General features: G+C 53.7%; 1 protein-coding gene across 1 annotated transcript; it reads right to left on the bottom strand.

Moving 5' to 3' along the window:
* Window positions 1–11048: 11048 nt before the first annotated feature.
* Window positions 11049–23018, bottom strand: NSDHL (NAD(P) dependent steroid dehydrogenase-like). Its single transcript, XM_058032639.1, is given in 12 exon segments — window positions 11049–12640; window positions 14239–14341; window positions 14815–14957; window positions 17174–17302; window positions 18321–18404; window positions 18406–18447; window positions 18449–18469; window positions 19545–19598; window positions 19600–19652; window positions 19655–19706; window positions 22312–22362; window positions 22950–23018. Coding segments are annotated over 11 exon segments (1038 nt in total). The 5' UTR covers window positions 22333–22362; window positions 22950–23018; the 3' UTR covers window positions 11049–12304.
* Window positions 23019–23062: the final 44 nt, after the last annotated feature.

Below are 23062 nucleotides of genomic sequence, written 5' to 3'. Positions count from 1 at the left end.
CCCCACTCCATGGGCAAGGGGGGATCTTGTGCTGCTTTTTAATTTTCCTTTTTTTTTTTTTAAGGTTGGGATTAAATGTGTGAGATGGTATTTTTTGTTTGGACTTAGATGTTTATTATTAACTTAGATGTTTACTACCTTATTATTTTAAAGTATTTATATTACTTTATTATATTTATTATGTTTATTATTTAATTATTATATTTATTATTATATTACTTTATTATTTATATTACTTTATTTATATTATTTTATACATACTGTTTATATTACTTATATATATACTACATTTATATACATATATATATCTATAAGTTGTGAGTTTTATAGTACTTTACTAACAAACTAAAAAGATTGAGTTGTATTTTTCTTTCTATAAGGCTTTTTATGGATAAACTGTCTAATTTAGAAATTACACTACAATTATTTTTATTTTTAACTTAATAGCTAAGTACTTGTGGTTTGTAATGTGGACTTTTTATCTAATTACACAATGCTTCTTAAACGCATGAAGAAGGTGAAGAAGGACTAGCTACTGCTTTAAAACTTCAAATTTGTTATATATATATAATTATATTATTATATTCTAAAGTATTAAGTTTTCTACTATGTGATATTACACACTTTTATTCAAATTTATAATCTCAATTTTATCATTAAATTTTGGAAGCCTTCTCCACAGCCTCAGGTCAATGCAGTGTTCTCCTGGGGGTCAGTGCCTGGCAGCACAGAAATTTTGAAATTCTCAGCCCCCAGGGTTCCAGCACCAATCTGGTGGCCCTCAGCAGCTGGAGCCCAGCTTTTGGACACCCCCGGGAAGGGGAGCAGGGGGAGAAGGCTTTTCCTTTTCCTTTGGCACGGGTTACCTGGCCCAGCAGGCGCCTCCCAAGAGGGCACAGACTCGAATTTCCGTGCACCAGCCGAGCCCACAATGCAAACCCTGTCCCTGCTCTGCAATGATGTCACCTGACACCTGATGGCTGAGAGGGGACAGCAGGAGCTGGAAGGAACCCTACCCACCTTAAACCCTGCCAGACCCACCCTGACCCCTTCCAGACCATCCCCAGCCCCTGCTGGAGCAGCCCCTGGGCCAGTGGCTGTGCCATTTTTAAGTCAGTAATTTAAAGCTGGATTTAGTTCCTCCCTGAGCTCAGACTTGAAGTCCATCCCATTCCTGGGGGAGGGATGGACATTCCTGTCCTGCTGTCTGCTCCTGGGGGCACCAGGGACAATTGCACCTCAGGCTGCATTGGGAGCTCACAGCCTGCACCTGAGGGTCCCAGAGCACCTCCTGCACACAGGGGCTCTCTTTGGAGGGGGAGGTTCTGAGGGAGCCTCTGAAGGCCCAGACCCAGTCTGAGGCCCTGGCACAGGTGCCCAGAGCAGCTGTGGCTGCCCCTGCATCCCTGGCAGTGCCCAAGGCCAGGCTGGACATTGGAGCAGCCTGGGACAGTGGGAGGTGTCCCTGTCATGGCAGGGGTGGCACTGGGTGGGTTCCAAGGTCCCTCCCAACCCAGCCCAGTCTGGGATTCCAGATTTTAGACAATGCTCAGCTGCTCTGAAGGACCAGCTTTTTATTGCTGCCTTTCCCTTTTTCCAGGCAGTGACTGTTTAACACTGATGCTGTTCCATAAACATTGGGGATATTTAAGAAGCACCAGGAGATTTCTGAAGTCAAGCTATAAACAATCAGGAATTCAATAATTGAAACAGTCCAGGCAACCTTCAATCAAACATTAAATCCACCCTTCTGGGATTGTGCAACGCAACAGCTCACGCCTGCCTGGTTCATGAGCCAGAAGCACTCCCAATCCCAGAGTCCCTGAGGCTGGAGAAGAGCTCTGGGATCACCAAATCCAACCTGTGCCCCATCCCCACCTCCAGGGACGGGCACTCCAGGCCTCCCTGGGCACCCTTTCCATGGGGAAATTCCTGTGGTGTCTGTCCTGAAGCTCTGTCCTGATCCCCCTGTGGCTGCAGCAGAGCCTGGGGGCTCTGAGGAGCCTCATCCCAGCACCACATTCCCTTGGGATCTTCCCTCCATCACCTGAGCACAGTGAAGGTCTCTTTTCCCCCAGACTTGGGAAAAAGGGATGGAAACCTGCAGCTGGAGGGGGGAACCCTGCCCAGACCTCACAATGTGTGAAAAGCTGCAAATGCCCAGTTAGAATTTCCTTTCATTCTCTCACAACCACATATCCCACAAAAACATCAGATTCTCCTGAAGCTGGCACAGCCTGGAGCTGCTGAGGGCAGGGAAGGGTGGCACGAATTTCCTGAGCCTTGCCCATGCAGGACCACCCTGGCACAGCTCCCCCCTGCCACTGCCAGAAATTCCCGGGTCATTTTCACCATCCTGGGTGTGCAGTTTCATTGCTCTAATTACATGGAATTAATTCCTAATTGCTCAGCTAATTTCTGGGTTTGAAAGGAAGGATGTGCAGGACGTTTGCCACACCCACACATCGCTGACCTTGAGCCTTGATGTTCAAAGATGAAAGGAAAAAGGAAGGAAAATGGGTTTTGTTTCAAAGGTGGAGCTTTGTGTTTGTGTCACCGACCCACAGACAGAGCAGGACAAAAGCTCCTTGAAGCCACACGACGTCACACAGACACCACAAAGTTTTGCCATAAAACACAACTTTTTTTTTGTAAAAGAAAGCTAAAATCTGCCATTTGTGGAAATTGGGACTTCCACTTAAGTCCTGGTACATTTTTTGGGGAAGAAATATACTGAGTCATTGGCTGGATGAATAAAATAAACTGAGTTTCTAATAAAAGTAATAAAATATCCTAAAGAAAACCTCTAGGTCCAGCTGAGGAGGAAGGACATCCCTGCCCAGGTGAGCACAGCTCATCCTCCTCTGTGGGGTCTGCCCTGAGCAGGGCAGGGACGGGGAAATGGGGATGACATTCCCAGGATGAAGCAAGGACAGAGGGAGGTGCTCTGTCCTCCGTGCCAGCTCTGCCACTCCTTCCCAGGGTGCTGATTTCACCGATTCGGGCAGAAACAAAACAAGGCAGAGCAGCAGAGAGGCACAAATCTCTGCCTGCAGCCCCTGTGTCTCCCGGGAGCCCTGGCAGGGGAGGCAGGAGGAGCTGGGGATCCCCAAAGCTCTGCGGAGGCTCTCGGGGTCACAGGATTGAATTCCCCGGAGTTTTCCCGACCCTGCCCACACCCAGACCCGTCCCGGGGCGGAAATCCAGGGGGAAAAGGGCTTTGGGAGCATGTGGAGCCGTGGGCAGCGAGGGAATTTGAGATCAGACAGGTGCAACAAAGCCGCGGGGAGAGCCAAACCTCAGCCCCAGCCGGTGCCTGCAGGAGCCCCAGCCGTCCCTGCAGAGCCCCGCGTTGATCCGAGACACCCCCGAACAGCTCCAGCTCCACGGGGCAGGAGGGTTTGGGTGTCTGGGTGTCCCTGGCAGGGCAGGGCAGGGCAGGGCAGGGCAGCCCTCTGTTCTCCCCCCCTGACCAGCCCCGTTCCCGTCCCCGGTCCCACCTGCGGTTCCCGGCTCGGAGCTGTCCCTGTCCCTGTCCCGGCGGGCCTGGCACGGCTGTGGCACACCTGAGCCCCCACCTGCCGGGAGGGCCGGCCCCGGGAAGCCAAGCCTTGTTTTGAGGAGGAGACTTGGGTGTGTTTGGCCCTGCAGGGGAATCAAACAGGTTTCTCCGTTCGGCGGCACGGGCTCCCCTCCCTGCAGGCTCCGCTCTGCATTCCTGGCATTCCCCAGCCAATGCCACGGTCCCCGGCCCCGTGGGGCCTGGCACAGCCCCGAGCAGCCCCCCAGCTCTCACCCCACGGAATTTCTGCTCGGAGCGAGCTCTGCCCCAGGCAGGGGGAGCGGGACCCCCGATGCTGCTCGGAGCCGCTTGGGAGCAGTGGTGCCCGGGCGGCATCAGGGAGCAGCGGGGCTGTAATTAGCCCTCGACACTGGTTGTCTCCTTGGGACTCATTACCAAGGCCCACAGGTGTGATAATCCCACAGGAAATGGCCGGGCATTCCGCTCGTCCTCATTTGATTTCCCTTTCTAATTGCTCCAGTCACCACACAGTCCCCAGGGCCGGCCGTGGGCACAGCCTGGCACAGCCAGAGCCTGGCACAGCCAGAGCCTGGGACTCCCGTTCTGCACATCCCCAGAGCCTGGCAGTGGGGCTGGGGCTTTGGAGCTGTCCTGAGGAGTCAGGACATCAGCCTGGCACTGCCACAGCGTGGGAAGAACCAGAGAATCCCACAATGGTTTGGGTGGGAAGGGACCTGAAAGCCCACCCAGTGCCACCCCTGCCATGGCAGGGACACCTTCTACTGTCCCAGGCTGCTCCAGCCCCAATGTCCAGCCTGGCCTTGGGCACTGCCAGGGATCCAGGGTGGGCACCTGTGCCAGGGCCTGCCCACCCTGCCAGGGAACAATTCCCAATTCCCAATATCCCATCCAGCCCTGCCCTCTGGCACTGGGAGCCATTCCCTGTGTCCTGTCCCTCCATCCTTGTCCCCAGTCCCTCTCCAGCTCTCCTGGAGCCCTTCAGGCCCTGAGGGGCTGAGCTCTCCCTGGAGCTTCTCCTGTCCAAGTGAGCACCCCCAGCTCTCCCAGCCCGGCTCCAGGCCTTGGGAGCAGCTCCATGGCCTCCTCCAGCACTGGAGGTGATGAAGCCCCAACCAAGCCCCCACCAGGATCCCCTGTCCCCAGTTCAAGCACAGGTAACGCTAAGCCTGTAGCAGCTGGAAATGAGAGCTCCTGCTGTGGGATGATGGGCAAACATCCCATCCCATCCCCATCCCCATCCCCATCCCCATCCCAATCCCCATCCCCATCCCCATCCCATCCCCACCCCATCCCCATCCCCATCCCATCCCCATCCCATCCCATCCCATCCCCATCCCCATCCCATCCCATCCCATCCCATCCCATCCCCATCCCATCCCATCCCCATCCCCATCCCATCCCATCCCATCCCACTCTATGCCATGGGGATGTGCTGGAACAGGGCCGATGGCCCAGCCCTGGCTCCCAGCAGCACAGTGAGGATGACATCAGGGATTTTCAGGCATTGCGGCGTTCCTGCCGCCCCAGATCTTGCCCTGGGATCTGCTGGGGCTCAGCAGCAGCCGGGCTGAGCTGAGCCGGGCTCGGTGGCTGCGCTGATCCCGGCTCAGATAAGCGGGGCTGCTCCCAGGGCCGCGCCCTGAGCTCCCTCGCGGCGGGGCGGGCTCGGGGTCCGGCTCAGGGAACCGGAATGGTTCAAAGCGGGCTGGAAAACACAGCCCGGACCCTTCCTGGGCAGCATGCCCTGCTCCAGGGCTGCAGCTGACAGAGCAGCTTTGTTCTCGGTAGGCCCTGAGTCACGGCAGCGTTTGCTGAAGGTTTGTCCCGGCTCTCCCTGAAACAGCCGTGAGTAACAGCCCAGCCCAGCCCGGCCAGCCCTGCAGGTACACCGGCACCACACGGACACCCAGGCTCTGCTTTTCCCGGTGGGAACACACCGTTCCATGCCGAGTGTTCAAAAACCAGGCAAAAATAAAAGGTATTTGTGATGAGCACGTCAGCATCAAACACTGAGAGGATGAGGAGCTGCCGGAGCAGCACCCAGGGGTCACTGCTGGCTCAGGAGATGCATCCCCACAGTGTGGGCAGCAGCAAAGAGATTTGGGTTCTGCCCCTCAGTGAGACCCCAGCCCTGGGCCACCACAGCAGGGACCTGGAGCTGCTCAGAGAGCCCAGAGGAAGCTCCAGGATGGGCAGAGGATGGAGCAGCTCAGCTGGGATTGTTCACCTGGAGAAAAGAAGCTTTGGGGTGAGCTCAGTGTGGCCTTGCAGGGCCTGAAGGAGCTGACAGCTTCTGCCACAGGCTCAGGGATGGGCTCTGGATTTCTGCTAGGGAGCTGCTCACAGTGGGATTCATCTCTGCCAAATTCAGGATGCCCCAGGAAAGACACCAGTCTGGTCTTCCTGGCAGGAGCAGCCCCACCTGGAGCAGCACAGGAGCCCTGCACACCTCTGGAGGAAACCTGAGCGTGCTGAAGTCAGCAACACAAAAAGCCCTTTGTACTCACCCAACCTGAGCAGAATCCAAGAGGGGAATTTTTCCATTTTCCCACCGAATCTGATTAAAACCAAGAGGATCTGGCTTGAACCCCCACCCTGCAGGCCTGGCCCCCTCCTCAGCCATGAGCCAAGGCTCAGGTAAAGCTGTGCCTGAGCCCAGAGCAGGAGCAAGGTCCTGAATCCCCCCCAGCTTCTCCAGGGACACACACACACTCCTGCAGCATGGGAGAGCAAGAAAACAGAGTCTTTCCCCCAGTTTCGGTTAAAAACATTCTTGTTACCAAGTAAATTTCAGCCTGGAATATCTGACTTCACCAGGAAATGGATTTTCATGGGATCTGCTCTCCCAGGAAAGCACAAAGACCTTTTCTCATGAGGATGCCCCACAGCTGGCACTGACTGATCCTTGTTCTGCCACTTCCAGGGCAGCTGGGTGCCAAGAGCTGTAACCCCACAGCTCATTCCTGCAGGAACAGGGGTGTCTGCAGGGAACCTGCTCCAGCCTGGAAATGCAGGCAGCTAATTCCATGGCAAGGGGGTTTTACCAAATCATTCCTATGGCAAAGGTGATTCCTGCCCAGAGAGCCTCACAGCCCAGCCTGTGTTTGAACAGCTACAGCAACATCCTGTAACATTTTCTGGTATGTATTTTCTGGTGGTGAGGAATCCACCAAGCCCACTCCAGAGCCCAGAGCTGCCCTGGAACATTTCCTGCACTCTGTGCAGCCCCTCCCTGATGCTGAGAGGGAGGGCAGGGCAGGATCCCTGCAGTGCCCAGGGCTTTGCAGAGGTGCCACCAGCCCCAAGCCCAGCCGTGATGAGTCGCAGGGTGTAAAACCACTACACCCATTTGTTACAAGGGAATCCAACTGGTTTTTCATGAGGTGTCACTGCAGAGCTCTGCCAGAACGCCAGGCCTCACCTTCCTAATAGCAGGTGGCAGCAGGGCATTGTGTGTCCCAAGGATTCCCTGCAGGAATACAGCAACCTGCCCGTGCTCAGGGACACACCTGCACTCCTGGGGCTCAGGAGTGCCAGCACAACACAAAGTGGTGCTGTCAGCAGAGCTGGGGCACGACAGAGGCAGCACTGTGGCGGGGACACCGCGGTGCCACCACAACACCCAAAGCCGCTGTGGCGCAAGCAGGAGATGCTGATTTATCCTCAGCAGCTCGGCCAGCTCCCTGCAAACAAGGCTCTGAGGCAAACAAGCTGCTCTTCCCCCTGCCCTGACAGGGCAGGGTTGCACCACTCTCCCCCGTGGGCCTGGCACCGGCCCGGGGCTTGCACAAGCACAGCGAAACCGGGAGAGAATTCTCCCGGGAAGCAGAGCCAGCCCAGCCCGCCCCGGCTGGGGCTGTGGGAATGTCCTGTGCTCCCTGCCACCAGCACATGGGGGTAACTGGGTGTACTGGCACAGAAAACACCCCTTCCACAGCTCCCCGAAACGCTGAGCTGGAGCCCTGCAGCGAGGCCTGGATCCTGTGTCTGGGATCCCCCAGTGCTTGCAGGGTGCACGTGGCACACTGCTCCCAAACCTCACTGAACCGTGGAATGCTGTGCCTTGGAAGGGAGCTCAAAGCCCCTCCTGTTCCACCCCATGGGCAGGGACACCTTCCACTGCCCCAGCTTGCTCCCAGCCCGGCCCTGGACACCTCCTGCATACCCCTGCAGTGCCCCCTGAGCCTTTTTGCTCCCTGGACATGCAGAGTCGTTTCTTCCTGCATTCATCCATTTTTCCTCTTACCTATTTCTGGTAATTACATCCAAGCCACCCTTTTTCCTCTCTGGAGGTGTGTCTGGACCAAGGCTTCCCCCACGTTCCAAGGGCAGCACTGAAAGGAATTCCTTGGTCAATCCTCCTGAGCAAGTTCCCTTTGCAATCCCTGTAAGAGGGGAATGGAGGTTTTGGTCACCTTAACCCCACCTAGAAAAGCACTTGTAATCCCTCTCCCTTCCCTCCCTCTCCCTTCTCCAGGATAAGCAACAGAAGATCTCTCCTTATCTCTCCCAGAGCCAAAACCAATCTCAGGTCAGCAAAATGAGGAGCTGCAGCAGGAAAAGCCAGGGAAGCAGAGAGAGGGAGATAAGGAGTTTGATGAGAGTGCTCCAGGGAACTCTTTGAAGTCGTGGGGAGCTCGTGTTGAGTGTTCTGACAGGGACAGACTGCACCTGCATGTGATCCTGCATGTTTGGAAGGAAAGTTTGATAATGGCAATTTTGCTTCACAGCCTCTGCTTGCTGACACACATAATACAGACTGGAAGCCATAAAAATCCCACAATGGTTTGGGTTGGAAGGGACCTCAAAGCCCATCCAGTGCCACTCCTGCCATGGCAGGGACACCTCCCACTGTCCCAGGGTGTCCCAGTGTCCAGCCTGGCCTTGGGCGCTGCCAGGGATCCAGGGGCAGCCACAGCTGCTCTGGGCACCTGTGCCAGGGCCTGCCCACCCAGCCAGGGAACAATTCCTAATTCCCAATATCCCATCCAACCCTCCCGTGTGTCCTGTCCCTCCCCCCATTGTAAATTGTCTCTCTCCATGTTTCCAGTTGGCTCCTTCAGGCCCTGCAAGGCCACACTGAGGTCACCCCAAAGCTTCTCCTGTCCAGGCTGCACCATCCCAATTCCCTCAGCCTTTCCTCCCAGCACAGCTGCTCCATCCCCCTGAGCATCCTGGTGCCTCCTCTGGACTCTCTCCAGCAGCTCCACACCCTCCCAGTGCTGAAGAGGTGGCACACAAACACATCCAGGCAGGGCACAACAGCAGGATCTCATCACTGCCCCAAAAATCCAGGGCAGGATTTATGCCTGTTAGAGCTGGAAAACAAGAGGAGGAGCTGGAGCAGGGCTGGAAGAGGCTGTGGAGGGAGCAAAGCTCTGCTGTGTTGTGGCCAGGGATGGAGGCACAGCCAGGATCCAGCACTCCCTGTTTGCCTGGGCTTGGGAAACAGCAGTGCTCAGAGCCAGAGGAACCTGGCAGCTCCCTGACTGCACCGGGAGAGCTGCCAGCCCAGGTGTGCACAGCCCTGCCCTGGGTGCCACCTTGTCACTGTCCCCAGCCAGGTGTGCACAGCCCTCCCCTCAGTGCCACCTTGTCACTGTCCCCAGCCCAGGTGTGCACAGCCCTTGGTGCCACCTTGTCACTGTCCCCAGCCCAGGTGTGCACAGCCTGCCCTTGGCGCCACCTTGTCACTGTCCCCAGCCAGGTGTGCACAGCCTGCCCTGGGTGCCACCTTGTCACTGTCCCCAGCCAGGTGTGCACAGCCCTCCCCTCAGTGCCACCTTGTCACTGTCCCCAGCCAGGTGTGCACAGCCTGCCCTGGGTGCCACCTTGTCACTGTCCCCAGCCAGGTGTGCACAGCCCTTGGTGCCACCTTGTCACTGTCCCCAGCCAGGTGTGCACAGCCTGCCCTGGGTGCCACCTTGTCACTGTCCCCAGCCCAGGTGTGTACATCCCTCAGTGCCACCTTGTCACTGTCCCCAGCCCAGGTGTGCACAGCCCTCAGTGCCACCTTGTCACTGTCCCCAGCCAGGTGTGCACAGCCTGCCCTGGGTGCCACCTTGTCACTGTCCCCAGCCAGGTGTGCACAGCCCTCAGTGCCACCTTGTCACTGTCCCCAGCCAGGTGTGCACAGCCTGCCCTGGGTGCCATCTTGTCACTGTCCCCAGCCCAGCTGTGCACAGCCCTCAGTGCCACCTTGTCACTGTCCCCAGCCCAGGTGTGCACAGCCTGCCCTGGGTGCCACCTTGTCACTGTCCCCAGCCAGGTGTGCACAGCCCTTGGTGCCACCTTGTCACTGTCCCCAGCCAGGTGTGCACAGCCCTTCCCTCAGTGCCACCTTGTCACTGTCCCCAGCCAGGTGTGCACAGCCCTCCCCTCAGTGCCACCTTGTCACTGTCCCCAGCCCAGGTGTGCACAGCCCTCCCCTCAGTGCCACCTTGTCACTGTCCCCAGCCAGGTGTGCACAGCCTACCCTGGGTGCCACCTTGTCACTGTCCCCAGCCAGGTGTGCACAGCCCTCAGTGCCACCTTGTCACTGTCCCCAGCCAGGTGTGCACAGCCTGCCCTGGGTGCCACCTTGTCACTGTCCCCAGCCAGGTGTGCACAGCCCTCCCCTCAGTGCCACCTTGTCACTGTCCCCAGCCAGGTGTGTACATCCCTCAGTGCCACCTTGTCACTGTCCCCAGCCAGGTGTGCACAGCCCTCCCCTCAGTGCCACCTTGTCACTGTCCCCAGCCAAGTGTGCACAGCCTGCCCTGGGTGCCACCTTGTCACTGTCCCCAGCCAGGTGTGCACAGCCCTCGGTGCCACCTTGTCACTGTCCCCAGCCCAGGTGTGCACAGCCTGCCCTGGGTGCTGCTCCCCAGCCCAGCAAAGCTCTGGGTCCCCCCTGGGACAGGGAACCCCTCTCTGAACCCCTCTCTGGTCCAGCTGAGCTTCCAGGGCCTTCAGCACCCCTGCCAGGACAGGGAGAGCAGTGACCCTGCCCTGCCTGGTGTCCAGGCACAGCCACGGCATTTTTTGGGGTGCATTGGAGCTGCCGGGCTGGGAAATGCCACCTAGAGGCTGAAGGTGATGTGTGGGCAATGAATTTGTAGAGAATTTTTAAAGTTTGATAGAAAGTTTCTGATTGTAATAGCGTGAATTTTAACATCTGTATTGTCTAACTCTTCACATGAGACTGAAAATGGAATAGAAGTTTTAAAAATGCCTCTCAGCTGCCCCATCTCTAAGTCAGAAAAGGGCATAATCTGACAGGGATGTAGTGATTTACCTCTGGTTTGGCTTTGGGAAATCCTGGATCCTCCCCCTTCCACCAGAGCCCATTCCCTGCCCCGGGGCTGGGCAGTGCCCAGCAGGGTGAGGGCAGCTGGCCCAAGCACCTGGACAGGGATTGCTGCAAGGCCAAGGTTGGTAAAACCAGCTGCTAACCAGCAAATCAAAATTGCCAGGAAAAAAAAGCCCAATGTGGGGTTTTTCCCCCCCAGAAAACAGCCAGAAGTTCAAATAAAACCCATTTAATCAGATATTTAATCAGACTATAGCAGCACATTGAGGTTAAGGAGATTGTGGCTGCCCCTGGATCCCTGGAAGTGTCCAGGCCAGGCTGGATGGGGCTTGGAGCAGCCTGGGACAGTGCAAGGTGTCCCTGGGGGAGGAATGGGATGAGCTTTAAGGTCCTTCCCAACCCAAACCATCCTGGGATTCCATAACTCTGTGACTGAGGCATTTCCCATCCTTCTGAAATTTGAAACACCAGAACTGCTAGGGATCCAGGAATTTGCACAGGGCAAAACTCCAGCTCAAACCTAAACCCCTCATTTAAAACCAAACCAGAACTGAAGTGCTTAGAAAGATTAGAGGGCAAAGAATATTTAACATACAAGTCAGAGCAAATAGCTTGGGGACTGTTGCTTTGTGTCCATTTCCTTGTGGAAAAGAGGTTTTTTCATGGACTAAGTGGTCAGAGCACCAAAAATCCCTGTGAGCAGCACTGGCAGGGCAGGGAGGAGCAGCTTGGGGCTGCAGATGTTCAGAACAGTGCTGGGGCTGCTCAAAGGCAGCTCCCAAAGATCCCTGCCCCAAAAGGGAATCATTTACATCCTGTTTGTGCTGAGAGTGGGATCTGCCCTCTCAGAGATGGGACACAAAGCTGCAGTGTCAGCTCTGTGTGATTTACTTGGGTTCTTTTGGAATAGAAATAAATCCTGCATGGACAAAGGAATGAAGCCACAAGTGAACACACTCCTTGTGGGTTCCTTCTGCTGCCTCAGGGAGAAGCCAAACCACCCCCTGATCATGGAGGGAAAACCAGGAGAGCTGCAATGATTTAGGAGATGGTGGCAGAAGTCCTTTCTGGCACTGGGCTCTCTTGTGGAGAGCAAAGCCAAAGTGCAGAGGGGAGCCAGCCCCAGGAAGTGTTTGTGCCCCAGCTCTGGGAAGGGGTGGCTGCTGTCACCAGAGCAACAAAACACGGGACAAGGGTGGAGGGAAGGGAGCAGGAATGCTGGTGTGCCTGCTCAGGATTGAAGAGGGCACAGCAGGGTGTTTATTCACAGCCCAGAGAGTTCAGCAGCACTTTCCAAACACGAAGTCACATCCAAGAAACAAACTGTCAGCACAGCTCCCACATGGAATGATGAGGAGGAGGAGCAGAGACTCCAGAAAACTCCCCTTTCCTGGGAACTGCTGCCCTGTGCTCCACGTTGGGCTGTCAGAAATGATGGCCCACAGGCTGGAGAGGCTGCAGGCAGGGAGTCAGGCCCTGGCCCGGCGCAGGCTGGGGTAGCTCTGCACAGTCCTGGCGATGGCCTCGTCCAGGCCGACCACGGGGCTGTAGCCCATGGCCCTCTTGGCCCTCTCACAGCTGTAGTAGTGGAAGGTGCCAGCCAGGGCCACCCTCATGGGAGTGAAGGTGGCCTTGATGGTCACCAGGGGCCTGAGCAGGGCCAGCAGCAGGGCCAGCAGCAGGGCCAGGTAATAGGCCAGCCAGTAGGGAATGTGGTACTTGGGAGGGTCGTAGTCCAGGCCGGTCAGGATGCGGGACATGAAGGTCCAGAAGGGAATTGGTTCATCGTTGGTGATGTGAAAGGCCTGGAAGAGAGGAGAGGAGAAGCCAGGGGTTAAAATCGTGGTGGATTGTCACAGACATCTTTTCATTAAAATCCTTTTGTTAGGCTTTTGTTGTGGTGTGCTGTAATGTCCCATTTTGGCCTTCCAGGTCATTCCCCCAGGTGTGCCAATACCTCTCTCCCTTCCCCCTTGCCCCCATGCTGAGTGAGTCCTGTCAATCAGGCTGAACATTCCAGCAAGGCGTCGTGTGGTTGGCCAAGTTCAAAGGATGCCCCTGTGCCCAGGGGTCATTGGCCTGTCTGGGTGTCATCTTCCCCTGAGACCCTGCCCCTCTCACCTGGTTGGTGGCTCACCTGTACCTCCCCTCCCCCTGTCCCTGAGCTAAAAAGGTGATCAGACCATGCAGCCGGGTTCTGTTGGAGCAGCTGCTCACGTTCAGACCTCTGTAACCATGGAATAAACCTCTGGACATTAAACCCTCCAGCAGAATCCTCTCCTTTTTCTCTTCACCATCACCTGAAGCCATTCCTCCTGAGGTAAACGGGGTTCCTAACAAGCCTGGACTTGTTCAGTGCCCAGCTGCAATCTCCAGCAAGCCAAGGTATCTCTGGGGTGATACACCGCAGTTGCTGCCTTTGGCCCAGCAGCGAGGGTCAGACTGGCCCAGGCACAATCTAACTGGTAATATTGGGAGCCTTTTTCCAATAGGCTTTTTCCTGCTGAAGCTGAGAAGCTTCAGCAGCAAAGTGTAAACAATGGTTATCTGCTGCTGTGGGATGCAACACGTGGATCCGTGATTGGTCTCCTGTGGATGTTTGCATTTACTGACTACTCACAGCAGAGCTGGGTCTCACTCTGTGCTGAGACACAGACCTTTGTTATTCATTCCTTTTCTATTCTTAGCTTAGCTAGCCTTCTGAGAACTTTTCCTTCTATTTCTTTGTAGTATAGTCAAAATGTAATACATATATATCATAAAATAATAAATCAGCCTTCTGAACATGAGGTCAAAATTCTCGTCTCTCTCTCACCCTGAAGAAATCCTTGTGACCACTGTCACAGTGGATTTCCCAGGTTTGGCTCTGTGCTGGCCCCTCTCCTGCTCATGTGAGGACATCACACCCCAGACCTGGGCCAGAGCACACACCATCCTCACAAACTGCTTTGCACTGCCCACCTCTGAGTGAAGAGGGGGGAATCCCTGCTCTTCCAAGGAAACCAGCTGCTTCCAGCACTCCAGAGGCCAGGTTTCCTCATAAATGCCAACCAAACTGGCTGCCACAGCACAGAGCAGACAGCTTAAAACACCCCAGTGTGCCCAGAGCACAGCAGGACCTGGAAAAGCTCCTCCTGTTCTGAATTGTGTCCCAAAAGCTGCTGTGTTTCCATGTGTGCCTCCTGGCTGCCCCCAGTTCTGCCTGGATTGCCCTTCCCAAGGAGTTTTAGAGCAGCAAATTCCAGGATATCCATCCAGCTCAGCCCAGCTGGCTGCACTCAATGCTCCCCACAGATGGAAAACCTGGAGCTGCTGGCCTGCAGGATGATGTGCAGGGCCCTGAGGAATCAGCATGGATTCCACAGCAGAGGCTGGGGATCCCTTCCCTCCCCTCCCTTCTCACCTTCCCACACAGGGGGGAGCCTTTGTGCAGCTTTTCTGCAGCCAGGATGTGCCCATGCACCACGTTCTCCACGTAGGTGAAATCCACCAAGTTCTTTCCATCCCTGCACACAGAAAAGGAATTTAGCCCCAAGGCAAGCTGGGCTGAGAATCTGCTTGAGGCAAAAAGGACTTCCAGCAGGATAAATTCATCCCAAGTTTCCTCTTCTCTCTGGTGCTGCAATTTCAGGCCATACTTTTAGTGTTTCATATTTAATAAGGATTTTAATTGCCAGAACCTCAAAGACCACAAGTGGTATAAATTAACAGCAAGTAATCTGAGCTGTCTCATATTAATGGCACTGCTCTTTAACAGCTCAATCCATACCAGCTTTTCTCAGGGATATTCCTCTGGCATTATGGACACTCACCATGGCAGGGAGAGAGCCCCTGCCATAGGATTTTTAAGGAAAAAAAAAATGGAAAGTGAAAAATAACAGAAACAACACAACTGATTTCCTTTTGTTTCCTTCCAAAAGGGCTTTGTAAATCCAGCACTGACTTTGCCCCAGCTCTGAAATGCCTGGGCCTTGCTCACCCAATGATGAACTTCATTTTGCCACTCTGAGCTGCCTGGATGAGGATGGGAACCAGCTGAGGGTCCCTGGGACCAAAGATTCCATGGGGACGGATTGCAGTGGTGAGGAAATTGTTGTCTGGGTCGTTTGCACTGAGCACCTCCTGCAGGGAAAGAGGAGAAGGAAATCAAGAAGGAAAACAGAGCTCAGCAATGCATCCCACTGTGGAGCCTTAACTTCTTTTCTGGCAGGGTTGGGATTAAACTGGGAGATGGTATTTCTTGTTGGGACTCAGATGCTTGTTTATGTTACAATCTCAAAAAGCCTGAGTTCTACAGCAATTCACTCTAACAAACTAAAAATGGAGCCCCAGCCCTCTCTCTACAAGGCCTTTTAAGGATAAACTGTCCAGTTAAGAAATGACACCTCAATTATTGTTGTTTTTAACCCAATAACCAACCACCTGTGCCTGCAATGGGGACTTTTTTATCCAATTACACAAAACCACCCAAACCCGTGGAAAAGAAGGTGGAGAAGAAGGTGGAGAAGAAAGGAAAGAGGGTGGAAAAGAAAGGAAAGGAAAAGAAAGGAAAGAGGGTGGAAAAGAAAGGAAAGGAAAAGAAAGGAAAGAGGGTGGAAAAGAAAGAGGGAGGAAAGGAAAGGAAAGGAAAGGAAAGGAAAGGAAAGGAAAGGAAAGGAAAGGAAAGGAAAGGAAAGGAAAGGAAAGGAAAGGAAAGGAAAGGAAAGGAAAGGAAAGGAAAGGAAAGGAAAGGAAAGGAAAGGAAAGGAAAGGAAAGGAAAGGAAAGGAAAGGAAAGGAAAGGAAAGGAAAGGAGGTGGAAAAGGAGGTGGAAAAGGAGGTGGAAAAGGAGGTGGAAAAGGAGGTGGAAAAGGAGGTGGAAAAGGAGGACCAGCCTCTGCCCTGAAACCTCCATCTTGCCTTATACATATTACTATATTCTAAACCCTTAAACCCTAAGTTTCCCACCCTGTGATGTCACACACTTCTATCCAGACTCCACACCCACAATCCCAGCTCTGTCATTCTATTCTGGAAGCTTCTCCACAGCCTCAGGTCAATGCAGAGTTCTCCTGGCAGCACAGAAAGTGTGAAAATCTCAGCACCCAGGGCTCCAACATCCCACAATGATCACTGAAGGGGCTGGGGGCTCCCCATCTCCCTGAGAAGAACCAGTGGAAGAATTATTATCCCCTCCTGTCTTTCCAAGTGATCCTTCCTTTGTTCTCATCTCTTTTCCCAGCTCTCCTTGATAAGAAAACCAGAAACAAAGCAGATTTTATGGTTGAGCACTTAATGAATTGACAAGGGAAGGGAACACCCCAGAAGCCAGAGGAGCTCTCCAAGCTCCTCCATTCCATGAACCCTGTGCAGGAGCTGGAGCAGAGGACACTCAGGAATTCCATTTCTGTCCCTCCCAGCAGCTGTACCCACCCCAGCCCTCCTGGATCTGCCTCAGGAAGGGGTGATCCCACCTCCCTGGAGCTCCAGCAGCACATTCAGCAGCTCTGGAGCAGATTTCATTCCCTTGGGAGTTCCTAAACCACGTGTTTTCATTTCCAGCAGCTGCTGGGATTTCTATGGAGGAGGCACAGACAAAATCCTTTGAGTTTCCCCCAAAACAAAGCCACAATCAGCAGCACTGGGGCTGCCCCTGATTGCTGCTCCTCAGCTTCCCCTTTATCAGTTACTGCAAAGTGCTGGGGAGGGAACAGATGTTTGCACAATTTAAATTAATGAAGCTCCAGGGGAGGAAATTCCTTCCAGCCTCTCACACTGTCAGCATCAGCATGGAAGGGACTCTCAATTCTTGTGGCACAAAAAGCACAGATTCTTCCCCAGCTGAGTGCAAGCCATGGAAAAAGGATCCAGGAAAGGTCTGCTGCCTTTGATTGAAAACATTGTTACCCCAGATTTAAACCACAGATGCTGCAGCAGTAAGAGCATGAGAAGAGCAGATATTGGTGCTGTGCAAGTGTCCAAAGCAGTGAACTCTCAGATGTTTTTGACCATGAATATTTTCAGTAATGGCCTGTGCCCCTCAGCTCAGGCCACGTTCCCACCTCCTCTCCTCCTCACTCAGTGCCTTTTTCACATTCCCAACTCCAAATTCAGGATAAAAATCAGGAAAAGCAGCAGAGAGGACAAAAACCTCCCCTGAGTGCTGTGAAACCAAAGCTGTGGCAGAGAACTGGGATTTTCCTGTGGCTCCTCCATGGCAATGACACCTGTGGCACCTCCTCTGCAGTGTCACACAGCATTTCATTCAACCTCTGTGGGAATCCATGGCACAGCTTGATTTTATTCTCTTTTTATTAATTGAATACATCCCAAAATAACAATTTAACCATTGGCAAATACCTTCTCCTGCAGGATCTTGGTCTCTGTGTAGTAATCAATGGGTTTTTGTGCATAGGGCAGATCTTCTGAGCCATTTTTTATGTCTGTGCCCTCAAAAACCACACTGGCACTGCTGGTTAACACCAATTTCTGCAAGAGATAGGGGAGAAAAGAGTTGTTTAAAGCCTAAAATAAAAAGGGTCATTATTTACAAAGGCTGAGTAAATATAATAATGATAATAATGATAATAATGATAATATTTAACCAACTGATCCTACAGAAAATAACCTGAGTCTAACAGAAGATAGAAGTAGAAACTGCAGGTAAGAGAATTCCTCCTTTTTAATTCATTCTGTCCCATCATTTAATGCTACCCAAAGGAGATTAAAACATTCCAACAAACCCCAAGGCAGTCAGTGCAGGGGAAACATCTCCAGGAAAATCAGAGGCTTGGAACACTTAACACACCCCCAGTGTTTTACACAAAGATTTGCCCATCTTGGCAGTAACAGATCACAGTGGATTTAACAAAAAAAAAAAAAAAAAGAAACCTTGGATGTTTTTGTTTGGTGACTTAAATGAAATAAATGAAATTAAAATAATAGAAATTAATATAATGAATTAAATTTAAAATAAACGAAATAAATTAAATAAATGAAAACTCATGGGATATCAAGGTAATTTAGGGAGAAAATTCAGTCTCCAATTCCAGGCTGGCTTCCTCAGGCTCTTCCTTTTGTGGCCAATTGACTTTCTAAACCAAAAGGCACTGAGATTATGGCACAAGTGAGCTCCTCCTCATTCCATGGTGAGGAATTCAGGGAGGGAGTTGATGCCATGAATATCCCCACTGCTGGAAAAGCCATCTCTGGGCTGTCCCCTTATAAAAGCAGCAAAGAAGCCACTTGTGAGGTGTTGTTCTCCCAGGACAGATTTTAATGGAAGCTTTTCCATTCCAATCACAATGTGGTTTTCTGTGGCAATCAGGGATTGAGTTTACACCAAGCTGGAGACCCAGAGTCTTTTCCACTGGTTTTCATGGGCCAAGTGGGAATTCATTATCACAGAGCCCTTTGTCCCCTCTCAGACAAGGCTGACCCTGGCCCGTGCTGCCAATGTCACAAAGTCCATCAGTCCCTCCTGCTCTCAGGGCTTTTCCAGCTTTACCTGCACTCCAGCTTCTTTGCAGGCTTCAATGACTGCCTTGGTTCCCATAAAATTCACCTTGTAGAACAGCTCCCTGTTGTCACTGGAAGGGGGCTGGTGAGGCACAGTGGAACACCACAGACACCCCCTTGCAGGGCTGGCAGCAGAGCCTGCAGGAAACACGGGGCAGAAGGGAATGGAGCAACAGCCATCAGGAGAAAACAACAGCAGGGAAATAAACCAGCTTTTTTTCATGGAAACAGCTGCATTTCAAACCATGTTCCTTCATAAAGGTGGGCAGCTGGATGGGACTGGCATCCAGGATCTCCACAATGTCCTGTGCTCAGCATACACCACAGCCTCTCTTCTTCCCAGAGAAATCCTGGCAGCTTTCCCAGAGCAGGAGGCTGGCCAGGCTGCACTCCCTGCAAGCCCCAGGTGCAGGCACAAGGCTCAGGACTCCCTGGAGTTGGGTCTCTGAGGAAGCAGCAGGTTTAAAGCTCCCCATGGTACTGGCTGAGTGCAGGTGACTGTCCCAAAGTCACCTCCCACATGGTCTCACACAGGTCATGGCCAAGGCTCCCTCTCATCCTGCCCTGACTGTTGGGAGTATGAGCTGTGCCATTCTCATTGAGCTGAGAAGGGCTGGGAGAGCCCCCCTGCAATTAGCCCAGGGGCTCTAATTACCCTGTAAATCTCAGCTAACAGTAATGTCATGTAAAATCTCAGCTAACAGTAATGCAAAGCACCAGGCACAAAGCAGTCCTGTGTCACAGACACGTTTTTCTGAAAAGTCCTTTCCTTAGATTTTTCCTCCTGAGAAGCTGGGAGGCCTCAGGAACAAAATGCAAACAATGGTTATCTGCTGCTGTGGAATGCAACAGGTGCATCTGGGATTGGTCTCATGGGGTTGTTTCTAATTAATGGCCAATCACAGTCAGCTGGCTCAGACTCTCTGTCCCAGACACAAGCCTTTGTTACCAGTCTTTCCTTCTGATGAAATCCTTTCTTCTATTCTTTAGTATAGTTTTAATATAATATATATGATAAAATAATAAATCAGCCTTGTGAAACATGGAGTCAGATCCTCATCTCTCCCCTCATCCTCAGACCCCTGTGAACACCGTCACAGTCCTGCCCTTTCCAGCTCACAGCAGAATCCAGACATCAGACACCAGATGTGTTTCCTTCAGAGGCTTCCAAGGAAAAGTGCAAGGCCTGCCTGTGCCCCTGCTCCTTGCTCACCTCCTTGTCACACAGGTCTCCCAGGAAGAAGGTCACCTGCTCACTCTGGAAGCCTCTGCTGGATGTCGAAGACGTTGACGCTGTAGCCCTTGGCCAGCAGCTGCTCACCATGTGCTGCCCCAGGAACCCCGAGCCCCCGATCACAGTGCAGCTCCTGCCAGCCTGCAGGGACAGGGACAGGGACAGGGGACAGGTCAGGACAGGGAGAGCCCCCCTGCAGGGACAGGGACAGGTCAGGGAGAGCCTCCCTGCAGGGACAGGGACAGGGACAGGTCAGGTCAGGTCAGGGAGAGCCTCCCTGCAGGGACAGGGACAGGGACAGGTCAGGACAGGACAGGGAGAGCCTCCCTGCAGGGACAGGGACAGGGACAGGACAGGACAGGGAGAGCCTCCCTGCAGGGACAGGGACAGGGACAGGACAGGACAGGGAGAGCCCCCCTGCAGGGACAGGGACAGGACAGGTCAGGACAGGGAGAGCCTCCCTGCAGGGACAGGGACAGGGACAGGTCAGGGAGAGCCTCCCTGACACACAGAGCAACCAGCCTGAGCTTCCCTGGGGCTCAGTGAGCTGCAGTTCTGCTCAGCAGCTCCACCAGAGGAATCTGAACTCGGACATCAAAGCTCTGTGCTGTCCCAGGGAGTTGTGAGTGCAGACACTCTGGTTTTGGGGTTCTGGAAGGACTCTGCCTCATGCTCACAACCAGGAGGCTCAGGGAGGAGGGAAGGAAAAGAAGATTGGCCCCCATGAACTGTGCTTGGATAGCAAAACAAACAGAATGTGAAGGGAGCCTGCAAGATAGAGAGAGATGGTTTACAAGAGCATGGAGAGGCAGGACACAGGGAATGGCTCCCACTGCCAGGGGGCAGGGATGGATGGGATATTGGGAATTGGGAATTGTTCCCTGGCAGGGCAGGCAGGCCCTGGCACAGTGCTCAGAGCAGCTGTGGCTGCCCCCGGATCCCTGGCAGTGCCCAAGGCCAGGCTGGACATTGGGGCTTGGATCACCCTGGGACAGTGGGAGGTGTCCCTGCCAGGGCAGGGGTGGCATTGGAGGAGTTTTATGTCCCTCCCACCCCAGAGCAGCCTGGGAGTCTGGGCTGATTCTGTGATTTGCCTCAGCCTCCTGCCACAGCTACCTCAGAGCATAAAACCATCACGATGATCAGACCCTGTGACCCTCAGGGCCAAGAAAGCAGCCAGGTAAAAGCAGGGGCTGTCCTTTTGGGCCATCAGTCCTCCCTTTCTCTTTCTTTAGGCTTTGTAAATCAGTGATTGGAGTCACTAATTAACAGAGTTCAGTCTGGCCACTCGTCTGACTGGACTGAGCCCAAGCACCTCACTGGCAGCACAGAACATCCAGGCCCTGAGTCCCAGGGAGCTGTTACACAAAGAATGCTCTGTGCTGCCTGGAGAGAGTTTTACTCCTGGTTGTAACACAACCCCCACCTCTGCAGAGAGCTCTGAGGGAGCCACACAAAGACAGGGATTGTTCACAACTCTTGAAAGGCCACATCCTCAAAGGATCTGCTGCCAAGTGTTGGGTGATCCACAAGAGAAACGTGAGGAGCTCCCTGAGTTACATCAAAGCTGCTGCAGGTATTTGGGATGGGCCTTGCAGAGGAGAGTCTGGTCAGGGTCTGCAGCTCCTGTGAGGGGCAGCTGGGAAGGGGCTGAGGCTGGAGAGGAGCTGGGAAGGGGCTGAGGGAGCTGGGAAGGGGCTGAGGCTGGAGAGGAGCTGGGAAGGGGCTGAGGGAGCTGGGAAGGGGCTGAGGCTGGAGAGGAGCTGGGAAGGGGCTGAGGCTGGAGCAAAGGAGGCTCAGGGGGCCCTTGTGGCTCTGCACAGCTCCTGACAGGAGGGGACAGCCGGGGGGTCGGGCTGTGCTTCAGGGAACAGGGACAGGAGCAGAGGGAACGGCCTCAGGCTGGGCCAGGGGAGCTCAGGGTGGCACTGGGGACATTCCTGCACTGAAAGAGGGGCCAAGCCCTGGCACAGCTGCCCAGGGAGGTCTGGAGTCCCCAGCCCTGGAAGTGTTCAGCCAACAAACAGATGTGGTTTGGAGAAGATGAGGGGATTCAGTCAGAGGGCGGATGGCTGCTGAGGGACTGACAGAAACTGTTTCAGCCTGTCCTCAAAGGCAGCCACTCCCTCATGGACATTTCCCTTCTCCCTGCACCCCTTCCCATGAGGTCCCTTCCACCCTACACTGCTTTGGCATTCCCCTGATTGTTGTGCACTCTCCAGGAGCCAAGAGCACCCGAACTGCTCTGAGATGTGCCTGAAGTGAAGTTTTACTGCAGCAGAATGCTGCCCTCTGCCTCTGAGCCCCACGGCACTGCAGAGGCTGCAAAGGAATCCCAGAATCCCAGACTGGTTTGGCTCGGGAGGGATTTTAGAGCTCATTTTATTCCACCTTTCTCAGGGACACTTCCACTACCCCAGGGTGCTCCAAGCCCCATCCAAACCTGGCCTTGGACACTTCCAGGAATCCAGGGACAGCCACAATTATATATAATTTTATTATAAACTGTCTATAATTTGATATTGCACAGCATAATATTTATGGCAAGCCAAGCTACGTGTCTATATTGATTTTAAGGTATGAATTCAACCTACCCAAATTAAACCTTGGAAAATCATGTTTTCTCCCCAGAATTATCATTAATGCAGGATCAGCCTCATGTCTTCCCTAGTGATGTGCAGAATATTTATGAATTTGTTTCTGCAAGACAAAACTTCCCCAAGCACCATTTGAGGCCCCAACTCACCGATCTGAGGCGTGTGGCCATGGCTTGGGTGAAGCACTGTCCACCAGAATCCTTGAAAAAAGGGAGAATATTTTTTATTCCCAATAAAATAACACATCTCTAGTTACAGAAATCAAGCTTTGGAACCATTATGCTGAAGAAGGATGAAGAGAGGGAGTTAATGCTCCGTGCTCTTCCAAACTAAATCAGCAACTAAAGGTGCTGGCCTGGCTCTTTGGTGCTGATTTTTCGGAAACCCCACTTGAAAGTCTAAGGAAAAAGAGGTGGGATCAGTGCCTGTCCAGCTGGAGCACTGAGCTGGTTTAAAGCAGGGGCACAGGGTGACCCCCCTCTTCCCTCTTCCACACCCTGTCTCTCAGCACCCATCCCTCTCCAGAATGCACTTTACGAACTGCAGCAGCTCCAGTTCCCCCTCAGCTCTTTCAGCCCCATCCCAGAGCCCGCCATCCTCCTCCTACCCTCGGCCTTGAGGGCCTCACCACAGCCCCCAGCACCTGCTCCGCTGCTCCCGGCACGTTAACACAGCTCCCAGCTCCTTCCCCACAGCCCCTAGGGCCCTTCCCCCGGCCCCCAGGTCCCTCCTCACGGATCCAGGCCCTGTCCCACAGCCCCAGCCCGTTCCCCGCGGTTCCCCGCACCTCTCCCGGCTGCCGGACCCTCCCGGACCCCGCTCGCCGCCGCCGCCCTCAGGGAGCCCTGGCCACGCCCCCTGCCTGCCCTTCACCAATCAGCGCAGCGCTTCCGCCCAGAC

The sequence above is a fragment of the Melospiza georgiana genome, chromosome 12 (genome assembly GCF_028018845.1).
Source record: "Melospiza georgiana isolate bMelGeo1 chromosome 12, bMelGeo1.pri, whole genome shotgun sequence".
Lineage (NCBI taxonomy): Eukaryota > Metazoa > Chordata > Aves > Passeriformes > Passerellidae > Melospiza > Melospiza georgiana.
Note: the sequence above shows the minus strand (reverse complement) of the source record. Positions and strands in the feature narration are given on the sequence as shown.